The sequence below is a fragment of the Empidonax traillii genome, unplaced genomic scaffold (assembly GCF_003031625.1).
Source record: "Empidonax traillii isolate 1590-97213 ecotype Southwest subspecies unplaced genomic scaffold, ASM303162v1 scaffold576:size640842, whole genome shotgun sequence".
NCBI lineage: Eukaryota > Metazoa > Chordata > Aves > Passeriformes > Tyrannidae > Empidonax > Empidonax traillii.
Window position 1 is genome coordinate 345806 of NW_020955769.1, and position 18906 is coordinate 364711.

General features: G+C 36.7%; 1 protein-coding gene across 3 annotated transcripts in view; it reads right to left on the reverse strand.

The window, feature by feature from the left end:
* Positions 1–18906, reverse strand: part of ZFAND3 (zinc finger AN1-type containing 3) — a 141322-nt gene that overhangs the window by 44900 nt on the left and 77516 nt on the right. For all 3 annotated transcript variants that reach the window (XM_027898065.1, XM_027898066.1, XM_027898067.1), the window contains one exon: positions 2369–2548. In XM_027898065.1, the coding sequence (XP_027753866.1) occupies positions 2369–2548 (180 nt within the window). The remainder of the gene's footprint in view (positions 1–2368; positions 2549–18906) is intronic.

Genomic DNA, 18906 nt, shown 5'->3' on the forward strand with positions numbered 1-18906 from the left:
AGGAACTTTCTCCTGTATCATTCATTCTGTGCTGAAAAAGGAAATAGCTACTTAAAAGCAAGAACAAAAAAACCTTCACTTTCTCTTGCACAGAATATGTATCCTACCCACAGATTTCTGTGGTTCTCTTCAGTTGTCATAAAATTTTTTAATGTCATAACATGAATTAATTTGCCTAAATGATTTGCTACAATTTTGCCCACTGTTTACCCTATGGACTCAAGTGCTGTGGCAAATGTCTCTCTTCAAAATCTTGAAAAGAAACAGAAAGGTGTGGAATGCACCATGAGAATCCTTTCCGAGTAGTCCAATTTTTCCACACTTTGATAGGGATTACCACAATGATTCCATACATTGGTTTCTGGTGAATTACCGCAATTCTATTCAGAACAAAACATAGCAGTACATCTTCACACAGCAGTGCAAAATATCCGTCTTTGAAGAACACAGTGGGAAGAGGAGCAGTGCATGCTTTACAGAACATGCTGCAAAATAAATAATGTACAGAAAAAAATGCCTTCAAATTAAAATCAAGAAGACATTTAAAATTTGGGCATTCTTCATTACAGGAAAGAACCTTGTACATGGAGACCATTATCCATCAGAAAAGCTCCATCTGTGTATAATTATTTCTGATAAATGATATTAAGCATCCTTAAAGAGATAGTGAAGATGTGAGAGAAGACAGAGAGAGCTCAAGCTGTAAATAAATCTCTCTACTGTATTTCACTTAAAAACACCCCAGCAGGAAGTCATAAAGAGGGGGTTTTTTATAGGTAATATTTTCAAATGCTCTGCAGGCTGTGCTGCCTAATATCTATCAAGTTCAGTGTTATGTTCACAAGCTTGCAGCAATTCAGGACGAAGGACACTATTTAATTTCTTTCTCATCCCTGTAATCACCTTCTCACTTACCAAGTCCTTCCCAGGCACAACAGAAACACTTTGCTGTAACACAATTTAATTTCTACCTGAACAGATTTTCAGAAAACCCGAGCCAGTAAGCATTAGAGGAGCACCCTCTAAAACTACGTAGTAGATCCTGGCCAGCCAGTAAGCCTGTGAAGGCCCAAATGTGTTGCTGAAGCATAATGTGTTTTCCTGAATTCTCCAGGAAGGTTGTTTTAAGGCCTTGTTTTTATGGCAGGCCACAGGTTTCCCCTGCAGAAGCACTGGACAGAAAGAAGAGGTGAAGGGTGGTCAGCAGCAACTGTGCATGTGAAGGAGAAACAAGAGTTATATGGCAAGTTTAGTCTTATTACAAGAAGTACTGTCAGATCATTCACAATTGACCACTGTTGTATTTCTGACCATATTCTCAAACACAAATAGCAAACAATATCTTAGTTTAAATATTTTACTTTGGTTAGTCTAACAAAGTACTGCAATCCCCAAATCATATTTTATGCTTTGTCCACAGCCAATCTGCATGAGTAAAAGCTCTTCATACCTGTAAAGAGAATAAATACCTCGGCAACTCATCAAAATCATCCCATGCAAACAGTTAACACAACTGAAAGCAAGTATATTGAAGATTTTTTAGTCCTAGTGCTTTGTCAGCATTGTTATTTCCAGCAGTTGCCTCAATGTTGAAGAACTAGAGTTGCTTTTGCAAATTTCCTACTGAAAAACCAGCATTTTCTTGCAATGTGAATATCTATTTACTGGCCACAACCTAAAGTATACTCAGCTCAAGAGGGTTTCTCTCCATAGAGCACTTTCTAAAATAAAGCTACAATTGAAGGAAAATAAAACTACAAACTACACACTGGAGCTTTGGTTGTAGAATGCAGATTTTAAAACTCAATATACTTATATAAAGGTTTCGAATAATTTATAAGACAATTTTATCTCACTGAGTTTGCTAATTTTTACTATCCTAACTTACCTTTGGGGAGAATTTTTGCCTGACAGTTCAATATAAAAGAAAGATGGGTCATGAAAGAATAGATTAATTACCACATGAAACAAGTTTTAGGCAAACAGCAGCTCAGACAAACATGCATTACAGCCAGTGTTACGTGCAACTGCAGTAATTAAAAACCAACACGTTTTAAAGTCAAATTTCATAAGATACTGGTGTTTACACTACAATATAGATACGAATTTACCAGCAATGTGAGGACTTTCTCAAAATTATATTGTATACTGCAGTTCAAATGGCCGGAAAATTAGTTAAAAACCTCCATGATTAATTTGTTCTTTGGTTAAAGCCATCAGTGTCTATTTTGTGAATAGCTTCTAACCTTTTCCTTCGCCCCAAAAGTCAGGCTGAACGTTCACTTCCAAAGGGAGTCAGTGAAACCCAAACCTGAGAACAAAGCATGTTTATGCCTCCTTCGCTTTCACTCAGGAGTCTTTCACTTACATTCCTCTTTGCTCGGTGAAGTTACATTCAGTTCTGTCAAAAGTTGCTGGTTGGAGTTAGCGGCCTGCGTGGTTAGAGAGGTATTGCTGTTGTCACTGTTCATTTCCCCAGAGAACAAATCTGACTGGCTGTTGCTTGTGCTGGGAGTAGAGTCATCGTCTGGCTGTTTCTTCTGGAAATCTATCAAAACCAAGATTTTATATGTCATCCCACTTGCTCAATCTAATCATCAAATTTTATGCAAAAGAACCCCCCAGCCTACATAACAAAAATAACCCCAAAACACTGCCAGAGGCATCATCATTCTGATAATTTCTGATAATCTCATACAACACAAAGGGCAGCCTTCAAGTTTTTACTTCAGATATAAACTAGCTGAGAAGTTACTTGCTGAAAAACAAACATTTTCAGAACTACTCAAAGGTCTTGTTTCCCCAGCCTTTCAAGAGCATTCAAAGTTACCACAGCACACAGTATCATTTCTAAAAGGATTCGATTCACATAAAGAATGTGCAAGAAGCATAAAGGAGCAAACATCCAATGAGGGAAGAACCAAGGCATGTAACGCAGCACTAAGGAAACGTTACACTTCTCACTGTCATTACATAAAATCCCACCAGTAACAGTTCTGGCAAAGCCAGTGTAGACAGCTACAGTTGCAGGTTAGCATGTAGGAGCTGGTGAGGCATTGTCTTTGTATCATTGGTTTGATGGGGATTTGGGGGGGAATGTGTGTGTGTGAGGTGTGTGTCACTCACTCCAACATTGGTATTAAAAGTTGCTCATTGATCTGTGAGCTGAGAATCAGTTATAGAAAGTAAACTGCTAAAGTACATTAAAGGAATGTACAAATGATTTGTTGGTCAGTAAGTGCCAAGTCATAGTTGTCTCCAAACTGCCCCCACACTTCAAATTTGATGTCTTTGGCAGACACCACACTGAGGTTTCCCGTGCCTCCACAGCAGATTCAGGTTCTTTTTCAAGTGCAAATCCCCCATTGAAAGTTTTTTCCCAAACCCATAGTCTTAATACCTGATTGATCATAGCATAAGTCTCAGTTCCTACCACCTACACTAACAGATTTCAGTCTGGCACACTCTGCCTCTGGAGAGCACCCCTCTCAGCTAAATGGATTTTGGTTTGCTTAATATCCAGTTTTATTCCAGTGGAAAGGCACCTCTTCCTTGCAAAGAAACAGCTGAAGTGCATCACCTCTTGGTATTCCAAAATGCTTTTTTTGTAAGTGACATACAAAGGTAGAATTTATTCAATACCCAAATCAATCAATCAATCAATCAATCAATCAATCAGTATTTGATTGCTCATTATTATATCATGGCAGAGAGAAAAACAGAGCACTCTATAAATATTTGCAGATGATGATGATGTGTTAAAAACACAGGTTGCCAACATGACTCACTGGGATTGGGAAGCACTACAGTAAAACAGTCCCTAAATGCTGATTTAGGACTTAAGTGATTTGCCAGAAAAATTAAGCTGTAATTTCTGCTGTGGAAAAGTCAGCCAGAAGTCCAGACTGGAGAGGAATAAGCTCAAAGTCAGGGAGGTGGAGAAGGAGGAGAAAGAGGAGGAAGCAAGTGGCAGGCAGGAAACCATCCACCTTCACAATCCAGTTCTGAAAACGAGTGGGATGCTTTTTGTCAGGGACAAGTTACTGGACCCAGAAAGATATCCTAATGGGGTACCCTAGTTATCAAAAAAATTTCACCCAAATTTGGCTCCTGGATATTATTTATGTGTTTGTGCAATCAGGAAAGCTTCGAGCACTTGGCATTCTGCACCAGCCACAGTCAGGCAGCTGCAGCATTTGTAAGAGTTCAGAGCTGTCATACAGCAGCAAATCCACCACGGCAGCGAAATGCTCTTTGCCTCCACGAACCCAGGACCTCATGTTCAGAACCAACATTTACTCAGACTGCAAATCAATTAACTTTCAAAAAAGCCTTAGCCTGCTCAGTTGTGTGGAACCCGAGAACATCTCCAGTCCCCCTTTTTAACCACGTTTCCACCACAGACAAGTGTACTTGAGGAAAGTGTTGAGACTGATGATCCCAAGTGCCCCAAAACACACGAACTGTGACTGAAGCTGCACCACTCAAACTGCAGCAAATCATTAACAGCTGCTTTAGTAATGGGGTGTCAACAGCAACACAACACCTGTTCGGTAATAGAGGTTATATGAGCTGCATTATATTTGTTCCGTGTATTCTGGAGGGCATTTGGCTTCTGTCAAGCAGGACTCTCCTTAGCACAAATAACTTGCAGATCACCTTGCTCTCCCCGCAAGCACAATAAAAGTTGGCAACATTTACAGGAGAGTTGTGCCTGAATAAATCCAGTTAAGCCTTAACTGCTTAACAAATAACACAAAACAAAAATACACACATGATACAGGCAAAACCCTGGCAAGTTTTGAAAGGTAAGCTTAATTCTGATTAAAATCAGAACGTAATTCTGTTGACAGAACAATGACCTCTCCTAATAATCTCAACATGGAAAAACCAGAACAAGAGTTGGCAAGACATTAATCAACATTTCCAAACGGTCCTATTTAATTGGAGAGACACGCAAAACACTTTAATTTAAATTATTTTTTCCTTCGTTTTTACTGAAACTTCCAATATGCTAGCAAATTCTATGCAAAAATGCACAAGACGGAACAAAAATCCATCAAATCCACATCACCCTTTCCCAGTAAATTAAACACATCTTTGCAACTTTTGACAGAAACTTCAATTGCTACACAGGTTCAGTGGAAGCAAACTTTCTCCATTTGTCAGAAAAGATGTTTTCTCTTTCTTCTCAACACTGTCTCCTTTTCCAAAGTGCCTTCGGCTTTGGGTGTTTTTTTCTTTTGTTTGTTTTGGGTTTTTTTTGCTCATTGTGATGGATTTTTTTGTTAAAGTGCAAGATATCCTACTGTTAGTTTTATGGTGGGGTCAGCCTCAAAATAAGACATGAAAATTAGCCATTTCCTTCATTGGGGGATTAATAGAAGGGAAGATCTATCAATGAAATGCATGAAATGCATTCAATAAACTATCACTGGATGTCAGAGAAGCTGCTGATAGTAAGTAGCAACACTGTCAGTCTTCTAGCTCCATAATCCTTCTTCTTTGTTGAGTTTAAAGGTTGCACCCAATGTCTTAACAAGCTGAGCAGGAGCAGAAATCTTATGCACTGGATGTCAATAGTGTAATTTTTGTTTTGTTGCTTAGGATTTCTTTGTAAACAAAATAATGACTATGTGCATATACAGACGTGATACAAATATTTCATATTCTATATATACAGTGACTTGAAACAGCTTAGACTAAAAGAAAGGCAAGAAATAGCATTTGTTTCCATAGCTTAGGTGAGAAGTTCTTTTGCTGGATAATCTTTTGCCCATTTGTATTAATAAAATAACATTGATAATGAAGGCCATTGCCTTTACAGCTTCTGATTCTAACCCATAAAACCAGAACCGCCACACAGGATCACATCTTCTGCACAGCACTAAAACTTTCCAGTTCATTTGTCCAATTACTGTTACCAGGTTAGGTGAGAAAGAGCCCCAGCACGTTTATTTCACCCATTACCTCAAGATCAAACAAATATCTAGAACATCCAACCACTTCCATCACCTAAAATACCTGATTCTGTGACACAAAAAATCAGGCATGCCCAATTACAGTATTTAGCTTACTTGAGCCATCAATGTCCAACAAAATACCTAAGAAAATATTGAGTCCTCAACTTTTGCTTAACTCTAAGGACTCTTGTGACCAAGCAAGAAATGACTCTTCAGCTTCTGGTAATTTCCATGATTGCAACCAGTAGAATCTTGAGGTGAAGGCAAATATAAACAATATCAGCACGTCATAAAGCATTTTCTTCTGAAAAAGACAGGCATGACAAAGCATTACATGAAGTTAATACTGAGTCACAGAGAATTTCCTCATTTGCCCTCATGCTATGGTATAAGCCATAACAGTCTCTCTGAAATCCCAGTATCTTAAGCTCTCCTTTTTGATTATTTTAAGGGTCTAAGTTACAAACATTTCCTATTCTCTAGCCTATAACAGATGTTTTCATTAATAAGAAATGGGTTCATTCAAATAAATTATGGATGTTGGAAGAAATGTTGGAGTAAACAGAGAGGAGAAAATTAGAGTCTTTAAAGTCATTATTTTGACTGATAGGCAATACAACACCACTTCTTTATTCTTCGGTCCTACAGTTCCCATAACTTAGCAGTGTGAACTAGCAAAAAGGTTATTTGGAGAGTGCTTGCTTCTTACTCTGCATTGGATGTGCAATCTGCACATTTTTTATTACTGGAGCACCTTGTTCTTTTACAGAGCAAAAATTAATGTGTTAGTATAACATCAAATGCCTACTAGTCCATTAGTATCCCAACGTACACAACAGACTTTACCTTATTCTGGTCTACTCAGAAAACAGTTCCAAACTTAAGACAAACTGAATTTTGAGGGTACTCTATGGGAAGTAACACAAATGTTACAACACTGAAACTGCTACTGTGAAATCTTTAAGTTATTGCATCACTTTATTTTTTTTTTTCCATCATGTGTCTCAAAAAACTGCTCACATGTGACCACAGAATAGTACTTAAAGTACTGAAGATTTTATTTATTTATTGAGAACTCTTCACTGACTCCTCTGGTTCATAGCTTACTGAAGGTATTTCAAGTGTCGTTCAGACATAACTACTTTTTGCATAATAAATTAAGGTAAAATGGATAAAACCTTCACTTGCAGTAGGTACTTGAATGCAATCTAGAGCTCCAATAATGGACTGGCAATAAAACTCATCTTGGGAAGAGAAGTTTTAGGTTTTTTCTTTTTAAATAACACACAGATAGAAAGATGCATTAGCCCAATTGCAGAATGATCACAGATATCCTGCTATCAGAGGAATGCACTGCAAAACATGCCCAAGCACTTCCATTAGAAGACGCCAAACAAAGTCATAAAAATGAATCAGAGGTATGTAGTAATTTTGCTAAATTATATTTATAAATATATAAATAAAATATATTAGACTGGAGAGCACAAAATAACAATTGCAGTATATTCTTATATGAGCTATCAGCAGATCTCATTGCTTTCAGAGTTAAGCGCAAAGCACAGAGAGAATTAACAAGCACCAAAAATATTAGAAAAATGATTTTCCAGAAGATTGAACTTTATTTAGAATTACAAGCACATGTGGTACAGGAAAGCCATTCAGCTCTTAGGGGGTTTATTCAAAAATACAACAAACAATTTCTTCTTCCCCCTCCCCTTTTTTTTTTTTTTAGTTTTTGTTCTTCATGAAGAAAAGCTGAAGTGAGTTCTTTATGCTTAGTTATCCTTTACGATTGCTATACTTTTTAAAATGGCAAGACATTATTAATAAGAGTTTCAAATAATACCTAGCTTTTCATGTTGCATATACTGACCAAATAAGCAGGAAAGTACTACAAAAAAGGCAAAATAAAAAGATGCATCTGCAAGGGTAGTAAACAGACAGTGAGACAGTGTACCTGCAACTACATGTATCTATCACTCCAGAATTAGGATCACGTTACATAGGAGCACCTTATTTGTAAAATTACTGGGATGTATCAATATTTTGGGGGATTAGTTTGGTGTTATGTTGTGGCCGGTTTTGTTTGGTTTGGTTTTTCTTGGGAGTGGGGGCCTCTCCCCAGGAAGTCTGTTGACATTGTGTTTTGAGCAGTTTTTCTCTCAAAAAAGACACTCTTTGCTTAAAGATGACATTCCATAATAGTCCCTCTTTCTCTTGGCTCAATAAAATGATTCAAACCCAAAGCTACACAGGAAGCTCAAGGTTTGACTACAAGATTCTGCCTATTATTTAGCAAGAAAATTCATGAATAACTAATAAACAAAGACTACTAAGACAACAATTGTAACATTGTTACAGATGACCTTCAATTTAAGATCGGGGTCGTTAATATATATGCACACCTTTTTAAGGAAGGAAAATGCAGTTTTGTATAAAATAATCTACAGTATTAACGAGGCTTTCCCATTTTTACAGCACATGATCCCACTACTTCCAAAGTAGTTGTGAAATCCTAAATTGATGAAAAAGGAATTTCATTATCATCTAGAAAGTATCCCCTGAGAGCAGCCTCCCCGGAAGAACAAACACTCCTTGCTCTGCCTGATAATAACAATTTGCTTACTGTATCTATTTCAGTACACACCAGTAACAAGGTCACTGAAAAACTTCTGGACCCTTATGTCACATTTCCCATTGTTACTTAAAGTAACAAGTTTACATTATTTCAAGTAAAATTTTGTTTTTCTGTAAAACTCACCAACATAAAAAACAATAAATATTCTCATCACAGGATCCAAAGTGCTGAAGCTATGAGGAGTAAACTTTATATTAATAATCCACTTAAAATTTCCTCTAACAGAATCCCTCGGGTCCTAAGCATTCATACTTTAATTCATTACAGAGCCATACAGTGAGAAAGCAGTACATGAAGGTGCTACTACACTGTAAAGCCTAAAACCAGTGAAGAGCTATCTATACAGCACCTGCATCTGGTAAAACTAGAAAATGAAGACCATTTAATACCCAACTAATTGAGACTGTATGGGTTTTTGAATCTGTATCAAATGATACTGGTAATAGTCTAATACAAACGGAAATTATGAAATTTAAATAACTAGACAAAGCGACCACTCCATCATGACTGCAAGAAATATTTTATTTTTCATTACATGTAGAGTGGGTATTCATTAGGAAGGACATGTATCAAAACAGACTACTAGTAAGACACTGAGTGGGCAGCTTGCCAAGGATTCTTACATGCTGCCACTGAAAAGATGGCAATGACAACAATTTTACCAACTCGAAGAAATGAGACAAGAAACTCTGACACTTGAAGGCCAGGAAAAGTAAAACGCTGCAGCCATTTGAAGGATCCATCTGGCACTTAAGAAGAACAAACATTTAACATGGTCTGGGGGTAATACAATAGCGGTAATATAACAGAATTAAACACAAGAAAATTTTAAAAAAGTACCTGGGGGAAACATCTAAGCACCTGTGATCTACAGAATTTATTCTCAAAGACTACTTGGAAAGCATGCAACAGGAGCATTTCACAACAGACAAGACAATTCTAGAAAATATTCGAAAGTGTAAGCTTAAAATTGACTAAGAGCAGCACGAAACCTACAAAAATGGAGCTCTGCTGTTCCCCTAAACTTCTGTATCTTTATCATTAGAATTCTTTCAGTACCAGTATCCTTTATGAAACTAAAGAGATTACTAAATTTCCCAATGCAAGCTAAATTCAGTGATGATATATCAAAATCTGTGCTCCTAAAGAGGGAGACGCATTCATTCTGATTAGAAGAAACTGACCAGTGAACTCAAACTGTGCAACAGCAGCGAGTCCTACAAAGCAAACTAACAAAATGAACTTCTCAAGGCGTGTTTGTAATAAATCAGAGATCTTGAAAATGGGATTGTTAACTGACAGAAATAGAATTTAATTACCACTGATATTATTCTGGACACTTCATTCACGAGGCACGTAGCATCTATTGTTTTAATAAAAGAAATGTTTCAATTAGCTTTTCTTGCACTGGAGTTATCTTTCAAGTTGCCTTATCATGGCCTTTCCAATACCTAGAGAGAACCCTCCAATTTCAAAACAGATGTCTATTACTTTTTAATTAATTCCTCCAATCTAATTTATATGGTTTCAATTAAAGTGAACGTTTGCCTCATTTTCTGTCAATAATAATCACATTTATGGTTCAAGTATTCCCCAATATTTGAATACAACATAAATCCTCAGGATTTTCACAAGGGATAAGAGGCCTCTACAGTAAATTAAACTTTTCTAGTAGTAACTCACTGATCAGTTCCCTCTCCCTCATCTCCAGTTAAGGCACCAACACCAAAACTCTCAGAACATCTCTCAGAATTACTCATTTATCAGATTCTTTTCCCCAGTCTCCTCTGAATATCCCAGAGGCAGAGTTAAAGACTGTTCTGGAAGAGAAGGGAGAGCCTTTCCTGGACTCGCTTCCCCAGAGCCAACCAAACCCTTTGAAATGTGCGTCTGTGAGGAAGATTCAGTATTTTACCATTGTTTCAGTTTTACCACCAAAGCAATGAATGGTGAGGTGAAGTATAAGGGGTGACGATCTTCCCACTCTTCTCAACCTTACTGCAATCTGATGCTTCTTGTAATAAACACCTGCCTTTCACATGGAGTAGCTAGAGAAAAGTATGGAGACAAAACTCCAAGTCTGACAGTCCTCAGATGTTGGAGCAGCAACTTTGCAGTGGGTAGAGTTTATGTAAGTACTTTGTGACTTCAATAATCTGCAATAATATGAAAAAAGCTGAGGTCATTTTAATCACAAAAATGAGAAAGCTCACTGAAATCTCACCTGATACCTTTGTGCCTTAGCTTCAAGCTCCACAGTTTACTAAGTTTCCAAAAGAGTCCACAAGCTTAAGGGGTTAGCTATAGTCTCCCACTTACCATCCCCTCCATCCCATTATAGTATGGGATGTATAGTATAGTATAGTATAGTATATAGAAATACAAGAAAGTAGTGTTCAACCTGCTAATAATAATAATAAGAATAATAATAAGAATAATAATAATAAAATAAAAATAAATAAAATAAAATTTAAAAATATTTTAAAAAAACAACCAAACAAAGAAACCACAACAATGGGAGTTCAAGGACCAAGAAAAGGAAAGCTGGTCTAAGTCTATGAATCAAAAAGCTCAAACACTGTAAAATCTCACTGCAAACTACCATGTTACATTAAATTTTGACTATGGAACACCATGGCTCAGAAACCAAGCCCAAACTTGAACATACCATGCTTATTTTCGGCAAACTTTAAGTATTTATTTCTTTTCCAGTCCTTTAGGAACAAAAACATGATTATGCGCAGACATCAAATAAATGCCTACATAAAATAAACATTGCTTAGGCCTGTGAGCAACAAAACATGCTGGAGTTTTGAGTTAATAAAAACATCTTTATTTCTTATTAAAATTGTCTTCTAGAAGAAGGCATTAGATATGTTGAATTCAAGTCAATGAAAACATCCATTTTTATTATTAGCCAATTAGTCCCAAAGAAAATAGCTGAAGCGCATCTCAGCATTTGAAATTGGGACAAAATTGATGCAAAAATAAGTCATCTATTGAGTTAATATCTGAAATTCATGGATTTTTTAAATGTTTTTTTTTCTCAAAAATGCTGACTATTTAAATATTGATGCTTCTTTTAATGCAAAGAAACCAGGAAAGTGTAGAAAAGGAATGGAAAAACTTCTCTCCTCAGAATGATGCATTCCTGTCCCTCCAGTGGAAATGACAGATAAACACACTTTTCCTCAATACACTTATTTTTATATAGCAAACACATGAGAACTTAAAGCATCTCTTATGATGATGAAATGATCCTTCTGCCCATCAGAACTTGAGGATCATTGCTGAAATTGTCTAAAACACCTACTCTTGCCTATGCCTTTATTTCCGTAATAGGACAAAGTGCAATAAGAGAAAGGCACATTTCATATCCACGATTTGTGATGTAATGTGATCTGACTTCTTGTGCTCCCACTTGCAAGTTAAAGTAGCCTTCTACCAGTGGTGTTTCCAGAGCTCTGGTTTGCAAATGGTTGTTATTTGGCATAGTAGATGTGGAATCCTTTAAATGGGAGTCTTCAGTAGCAAAGCATAAAACTGCAAATCAAGAGCAGTGATGAGCTGACCTTGAACATATACATTTATTAAATGCTGGTAATGTTGGGATCCTGCACATAAAAGCAGCTTCTGTAGCCAGTCCTCCACGTTCAAAGTTTTGTTTTTATGAGTTTACCAGCATCACAGTCATGGAATTAGGACTCCTACTCATGGAAGAGTTTTTTTGCTTTTCATCTAGAGCCTTAGAGAAGGTTTACAAGGTTTCACAGGTTCTTCTATTAATGACATACAAAAAAAGGTAAAAACTGTTTTGAGTGTTGAGCCTAGACAGGGGGGATAACAGGAACTTTCACTGAAGAACAGAAAAAGTCACCATAAAATGCTTACTAAACTGAAAGGAAAACAAGGATGAAAAATGTTATTCTCACACATTCAGCTAGTTTAATACACTTCCTTTAGTTTAATGGCCATGAAAAGCAAGGAACTAAAATATGCCTTCAAGAAGCATTTGAAAGCATTCGAAAGCATTCTTTGTTATGCCTAAACAGATGAAGAAATAACAATTCTACAGCTTCTCTTGGGGTTCACTGGCCATTGATTGATAGATTGAATCCCCCCTGAAAAGTATAGAAAAAAATCTTAGAAACTATCTGTTTCTTGGCATTAATACACTACAAAATAAACAATTAAGAACAACCTTTCTCTTGCAGTTAGGGTGGCTAACTGTGTTTCAAGTACAAGTAATTACAGACATTGCTTTGGAAACTAACTGAGGACTGGCACATAAAATTCAGATCAAACAGCTAAATATGAATAAACGAAAAGACTAATTAAATTTTCAGAAAGAGCCAAATGATTGCTAGAAGCTATTAGCTGTTTCATGCACGCTGTTCTGATTACCTGCCTAAAGTACCAACATCCATAGAGCCTATCCTCACAGCCCAGTAAAAATGGCAAAATGCAACTGGATCCCAGCAGCAAGAGGGGAGGGTGGGAGAAAACATTAATTAATCAACAAATTCAGAATAAAGTGGGTCAAGCAACCCAACCCTCCCCCATCATATTTAGGGCTACAGTGGCAGGCAACCATATACGCAGTTCAATTATCTTTTAAAGAAGTCCTACTAGCTCTTCAGTAGCAGTCTGAGAGGCACTCCCCACCAGGAAGTTTCCAGCTCACTGTGTGACAGAGCAGATTAAACAATGTAATGTCTACCACCAGAGGGAGGTGTTCTATTAGGTTGCCTTTTCCAAAAACTTCCTTCCCTGCACGTTTATTTCTATTCTAATCATCTTCACTAGGGAAAAAGATTCTTTCTGTAAAGACACTCCAAAGAGTCTCTTGTTGTGTGTATACATTTTAGACTAATTACTGCAATGGCAAATTTGATTATCTCTTTAGCAGAAGCAACTTGATAACTAACCCACCATTTCCATCTCAAACAATCAACATAAACTGTGCCCTTTATCCTCTTTCTGACCCATAACACAAAGACAATAGAAATGCTCATCTTCCATATGACTGGGGACTGTTACAGAAATTTTTCCCAGACAGTAACTACTTCTTGCAGGTATTAGCTGTTCAGCTCTGTGGGAAAGATAAAACTCTTTTTCTCCACCCCATCCCCCCCCCCACCCCCACCATCCCCCCCAAACACAAGCGGTTTGGTTTCATTACTTATACAGAATAGGTGAAACCATTGTAAAGCAAGATGGCTGTTCTGGAAAAAATTCTGTGTGAGACTCGAATCAACAGCAAATAGAAATGCAGATGAAAAACAGAAAATTAGGTTTTCCTGTGTGTATCCCTTCAAATACAGGGTATACCAACACCACTATTCAGGAAAAGAAACCTACCATCCACTGCATTGGCTATTTCTAATTCAAGTCTGCAAGTTCATCAACATATGAAACATAAGATGGTAATTTTTATCAGGAGAATCTCCAACATTAAATCTGATCTTGCTGGAAAAGCAGAAATACATCTAGAAAAAAAAGGTGAGTAAATTTCCCCCTCTTAAATGGATTTTGCTTGGAAACAGAGACAGTAAATCTAACATGTAATACTCTCTGGCTGACTTTCCACTGCTCTTCCTCATCTAAAATGCTGTAAGGTAACATTTCAATGCTGCCTAATTGTCTGTGCATTAAAATATCTCTGAGGCAAAAATCTTCAGGAGTTACTCTTCTGAAGGATAGATTTTATTCTCATCATAATATAGTAGGACCATAGTGACAGATATAACACCAGACACATTTTCATGTCTATATATAAAATAAACTTCAACAAAAGAAAAATATTTAGCACAGGTAAAAATGTAATAAAAAAGAATTTTTTTCTACATGGGACAGGAACAATGGAACCACTGATTTTATTCATACTGTGGGCTTGAATTATCTCTAGAAACACTACTTAAGACACACAAAAAAGATGTTTTATATGTTTATTTAAATAAAAAATGGGCTGCACTAGATATGTCAGAAGTCAACTTCAGGGAACATTCGTCTTTCTATTAGTTGTCCAAGTTTTCTGTAAACATTAATACATTAAGATTCACAGTAAATAATAGTGGCAGCTCAACTGAAAACAAAAGTAGAATTCAGGGATTTCAGGTGATCACATCAAACCACAGCCTAACATTTCAATTTTTCTTCTCCTAGAAGTAAACTCCAAGTTGAAGCACGTTTTCTCCAAGACTTTTAATCAAGAAATTAATTTGTAGACCTGCATGCTGACTGCACTGATATTCCACAGGAACTCAAAGTCTGATTCTTGCATCTTGTTTCATAAAGGCAAGTCATCTGCAAATCTCCTACACTTGATTTCACAGACTCAAGAGAGCTGCTGGTTATGCCCTATCTTCTCCCTGCCAAATTCAGCAATGACTAAGAACACATTAGCACTACAAACACCCTGATATGAAACCCATATACTCAATTCCATCAACATACTCCCTTGCTAATTAATTTGTGACCTCTGCAACACACTCTGGGACTTCAATTTACAATCCCCAGTTCCCAGTTCAGAACATAACTCAATCTTCACTGCAACACTGGTCTGGCTTCTTGCTTATTCCTTCGTTTCCAAGTTCCCCAGACTATATTAGAATATGTCAGCTGCATCTGAGATAAACAGTGTGATTACAGAAGCTCAACTTTCAATTACAAGATTTCAGGATTTCATATTTAATTTAAGGAAGAACACTCATTTTTATGTTTTGCAGACACTTACACTAACAGCTTTGCCTAGTCTGTCCTGAGTTGTATTAAATTACCACCAAAGTTCTGGTTGTGATGCTACTTGAATTAGTAGACCTAAATTTGTACATTTAAAAGAATGTTTTAAAAACAGAGACAAAAAAAATTAGTAGCCCAAAAGAAATGAAATTCAAGCTTCAACTGGATTATGTGTTTTCAACTGGATTATTTCAAACTGCTTAACACTGCACACCATTTACAGTGAAAAATGTCCCATGCTTTATAACTGAAGGTTAAGTTTCCGCTTACTGTCAAGCAATCTTTTCAGTATTATCAAATATACTTTCAGTGTTGCTGGTTATATTTTCATAACCATTTTGTAAGAGTATCCAACTGCCTCCAGAGATAGGGAGAAGCTGTGTATGGAGCAAAACTAAGCCACTTGCCCAATTTCATGCTGGAGCTGTATGACAAATTCAGGAAACCTACATTCACGTCAAATTTAGGAAGGGGTTTTTTGGTGAGTATTTTTAGAAATTTTGAGAACAGATTGCCCTATTTGCTTGGTCTGGCACATTGGTCACTACTGAAGACAGGGTGCTGGCTAGTCATAGCTTTCTTTGGTTGGTCCTGTACAGACACTCTTTTATTCAATTTTATGAATTATTTAGGCACTGCTCCCTTGTGCACAGGATACAGTCTGAAGAGAGAAAGCAACACCATAACAAGAATGGAGATGAGGAAAGAATAACAGAAATCAGCAAAGAAAGAAGATAGTTAGGAGTAAACTGTGTGAAGAACTCAATGCCACAAAATCATGTAATGGGAAAATTCTGAAATTAGCCATTTTGCTTGCAAATTATAAGGTTTGCCACTTATACCTTGATTAATCAACTTCACCCTTCTAGACAAACAAACGTGTTTTTAAAAATTACTTCTGAAAGAGAGCTCACACAGCTCTTCCATTCTGAAAAAAAACAGCACTTATAATACCTTTATCAACACTGCACAATACTTATGAGGTGTGTTATTTTGCAAATAGCAAAGTGACAAGCACAGCTTTAAATAAAGTAACGCCATGGCTGACAGCAAGAGCTTTTCAGTCCTTGACTTGTGCTCTCTTTTTCCTGAGGCCCTTGAAATAGCTTATTATAATGTATGAAGAAATTACCACTGTCTGATTCTAGAGCTTCTTTCTCTTATTCTTGCACATCAAACCTGAAATCTCTTCCCTGCTCCACACTCCCTCAAAACCTGCGGTTTCAGAAACATGAATCTTATGTTCTCTGGTCAATTTAAAGATGATTTACTCAGTCACTATTTCCCATCAAACTTGCTTTACAAGAAAACAACACAACAATACTGATTTGCAATGCCATGAGAATAACCGCATCAGCCTGAAAATCTGCAGCAGTCCCTTATGTTGGAGACAAGGCACTAATCTTTAGTATTTTCAGAATAGCTTTCACAACAAAATTATGTAGCAGGAAAGTAATGACTTTTTAGAAAGCGTTACAGTCACAAAGACTGTGAGGAACAGGCTTGTCTGTCAAACTCATTGCAATGCTGGATTCTGAAGCTTGAGGCAGACATCAGCCACTGGAGAGTGGTAATTGTACATGCCCACGAATGATCTGCTGTCAGATTCCAAATACAAGACTCATGTTTATGATTTTCTGCATTAGTTGCCTTCCAGACTTCTTCCAGTGCTGTAAAAGGTATTCTATTTTAGCGATACATTCTTCTTTTCAACACTTATTTTTAGGGAACAGCATTGGATGTTATATTGATGGACTCTTCCTGCAATTTTTTCCCCCTCTTTTTTGATAAAATCCCCAAGCAAATGATGTCTTAAAGACACACACAAAAGGGCAGTTAAGGCTATTGTTGGCCATATTTGCATTGTCTTCTCACTTGTGCATAATTCTACTTCCTTTTTCTTTAGTCATTCTCTTACTTCTGTTATCAAGCACAAGGAAAAAAAATATGGCTAGAAGCAAGTAAGAGCATCGTTATTGTTAACCTGCAGAGTTAGCAAAACATGCTGACACGAGGCAAGCGCAAAGCAGTCCCAATGCAACTGAATCCTGGCAAAAGCAGAGCATGCCAACAATATCACGTTCAGGAAGATCTGGAAGTTCGGGAAAGGTACAGAGGTATCATCCTGCTATTCTCAACTCATTTTCATATTTTCTTTAGGGAAACAAATCTTGGCCCGCTGTTCCGATGCCAAGAAAGTAGAGTTTCTATTATCTTCTTTACCTGTTCAATGACAGTGCACTGAAAGGCTTTCATCAAATCTCATGTGGTGAAGAACAGAAAGCTGAAGCTTTCCACCTGGATGCCTGATTAGTACTCAAATATCTTCAAAGACATCTGCTTTTAAAAATACAAGTTGGTAGCACAGCCTCTTCATGTTAATACAAAATTACTAATTGAAGTTCAAATGAAACTGATCCAAAACTGCCAAGTTACAACTTTTCTGCAGATTTTTGTCTTGCTTAAGAAGTTTTGCAGGTTTTCACAAAGAGAAGACAAACTCTACACTTGCTCAGTTTACCAGAAGTAGTCAGAAGTGGAAAGTCCACAGCTAGGAATTTCTGAAATTTTTTAACAGACTGTTACGACTTTTTTTGGCAAAACCCAACACCTAGTCTATATTCAGCTACAAACAATAGATTCCTGGAACTACTATCTAAACTAAAGAACTAGAACTCACATCAGAAACATAAAGAACACTAGAATATAAATGTATTTAATTAATAAGAGTGGCTATTTCTTGAAAATGACCAACATATATAACAATAACTTATGCAGTTTGTTTAAAAAAGCATCAGACAGATGAATAATTGAAGTGATCTGAAGTCTGTAGATGCAAATGGAAAAGCAGCTGACAACAAAATACAACTTCACATACTTTATCCACCTAAAACTGTATGTGCAACCAAAAGATATTTAACATTCTATTCAGCAACTAAATATAATGAGAAAAGAGAATAAACAGAGAGTAACTAGCTGTACCATGAGAGAAAAGATGGTCTGTAGGTATGATGCACCTGTAAGCAATTGTATCAGAAAATAAAAATCAGAATGGGTTTCAGAATGAGACACTGCAATAACAGCATGCAATTTAGGTACTGCTTTTATTTAAAAAAAATAATAATTTGTCATCTTTAAGAAAGCACTCAGTCCTAGGTTAATTAAGATACAAAATTATTGGAAAAACACACCAAGTGCTCACCAAACTATTTTAAAAAGTAATCTAGTTTGGTTAGTTCACTTCATAACAAAATATATCAACAAATCTATCTCATATTTAATGACGTTTATGCATGTCTGCTGCTCTCCTAAGAATGATTTGGCAAGAAAAATTTTTGTGAGGAAATCTGGTAGGTCCATTATCATTTATGTTGTCCCTGCAGTGACTTTGAGCAGGCTGGGACCCATTTCCTTGTCTAAACTCTACCACATAGTCTCCCTTTTCAAATGCAAATAGTGCATGAGAGCACAACTATTTAATTCAGCCATTTAATCCTCTTAATACTTTAAATATGCCAGAATTTGGTCACAATAAAGAAAGCTTTTCTCTTGTGGCATAGTATT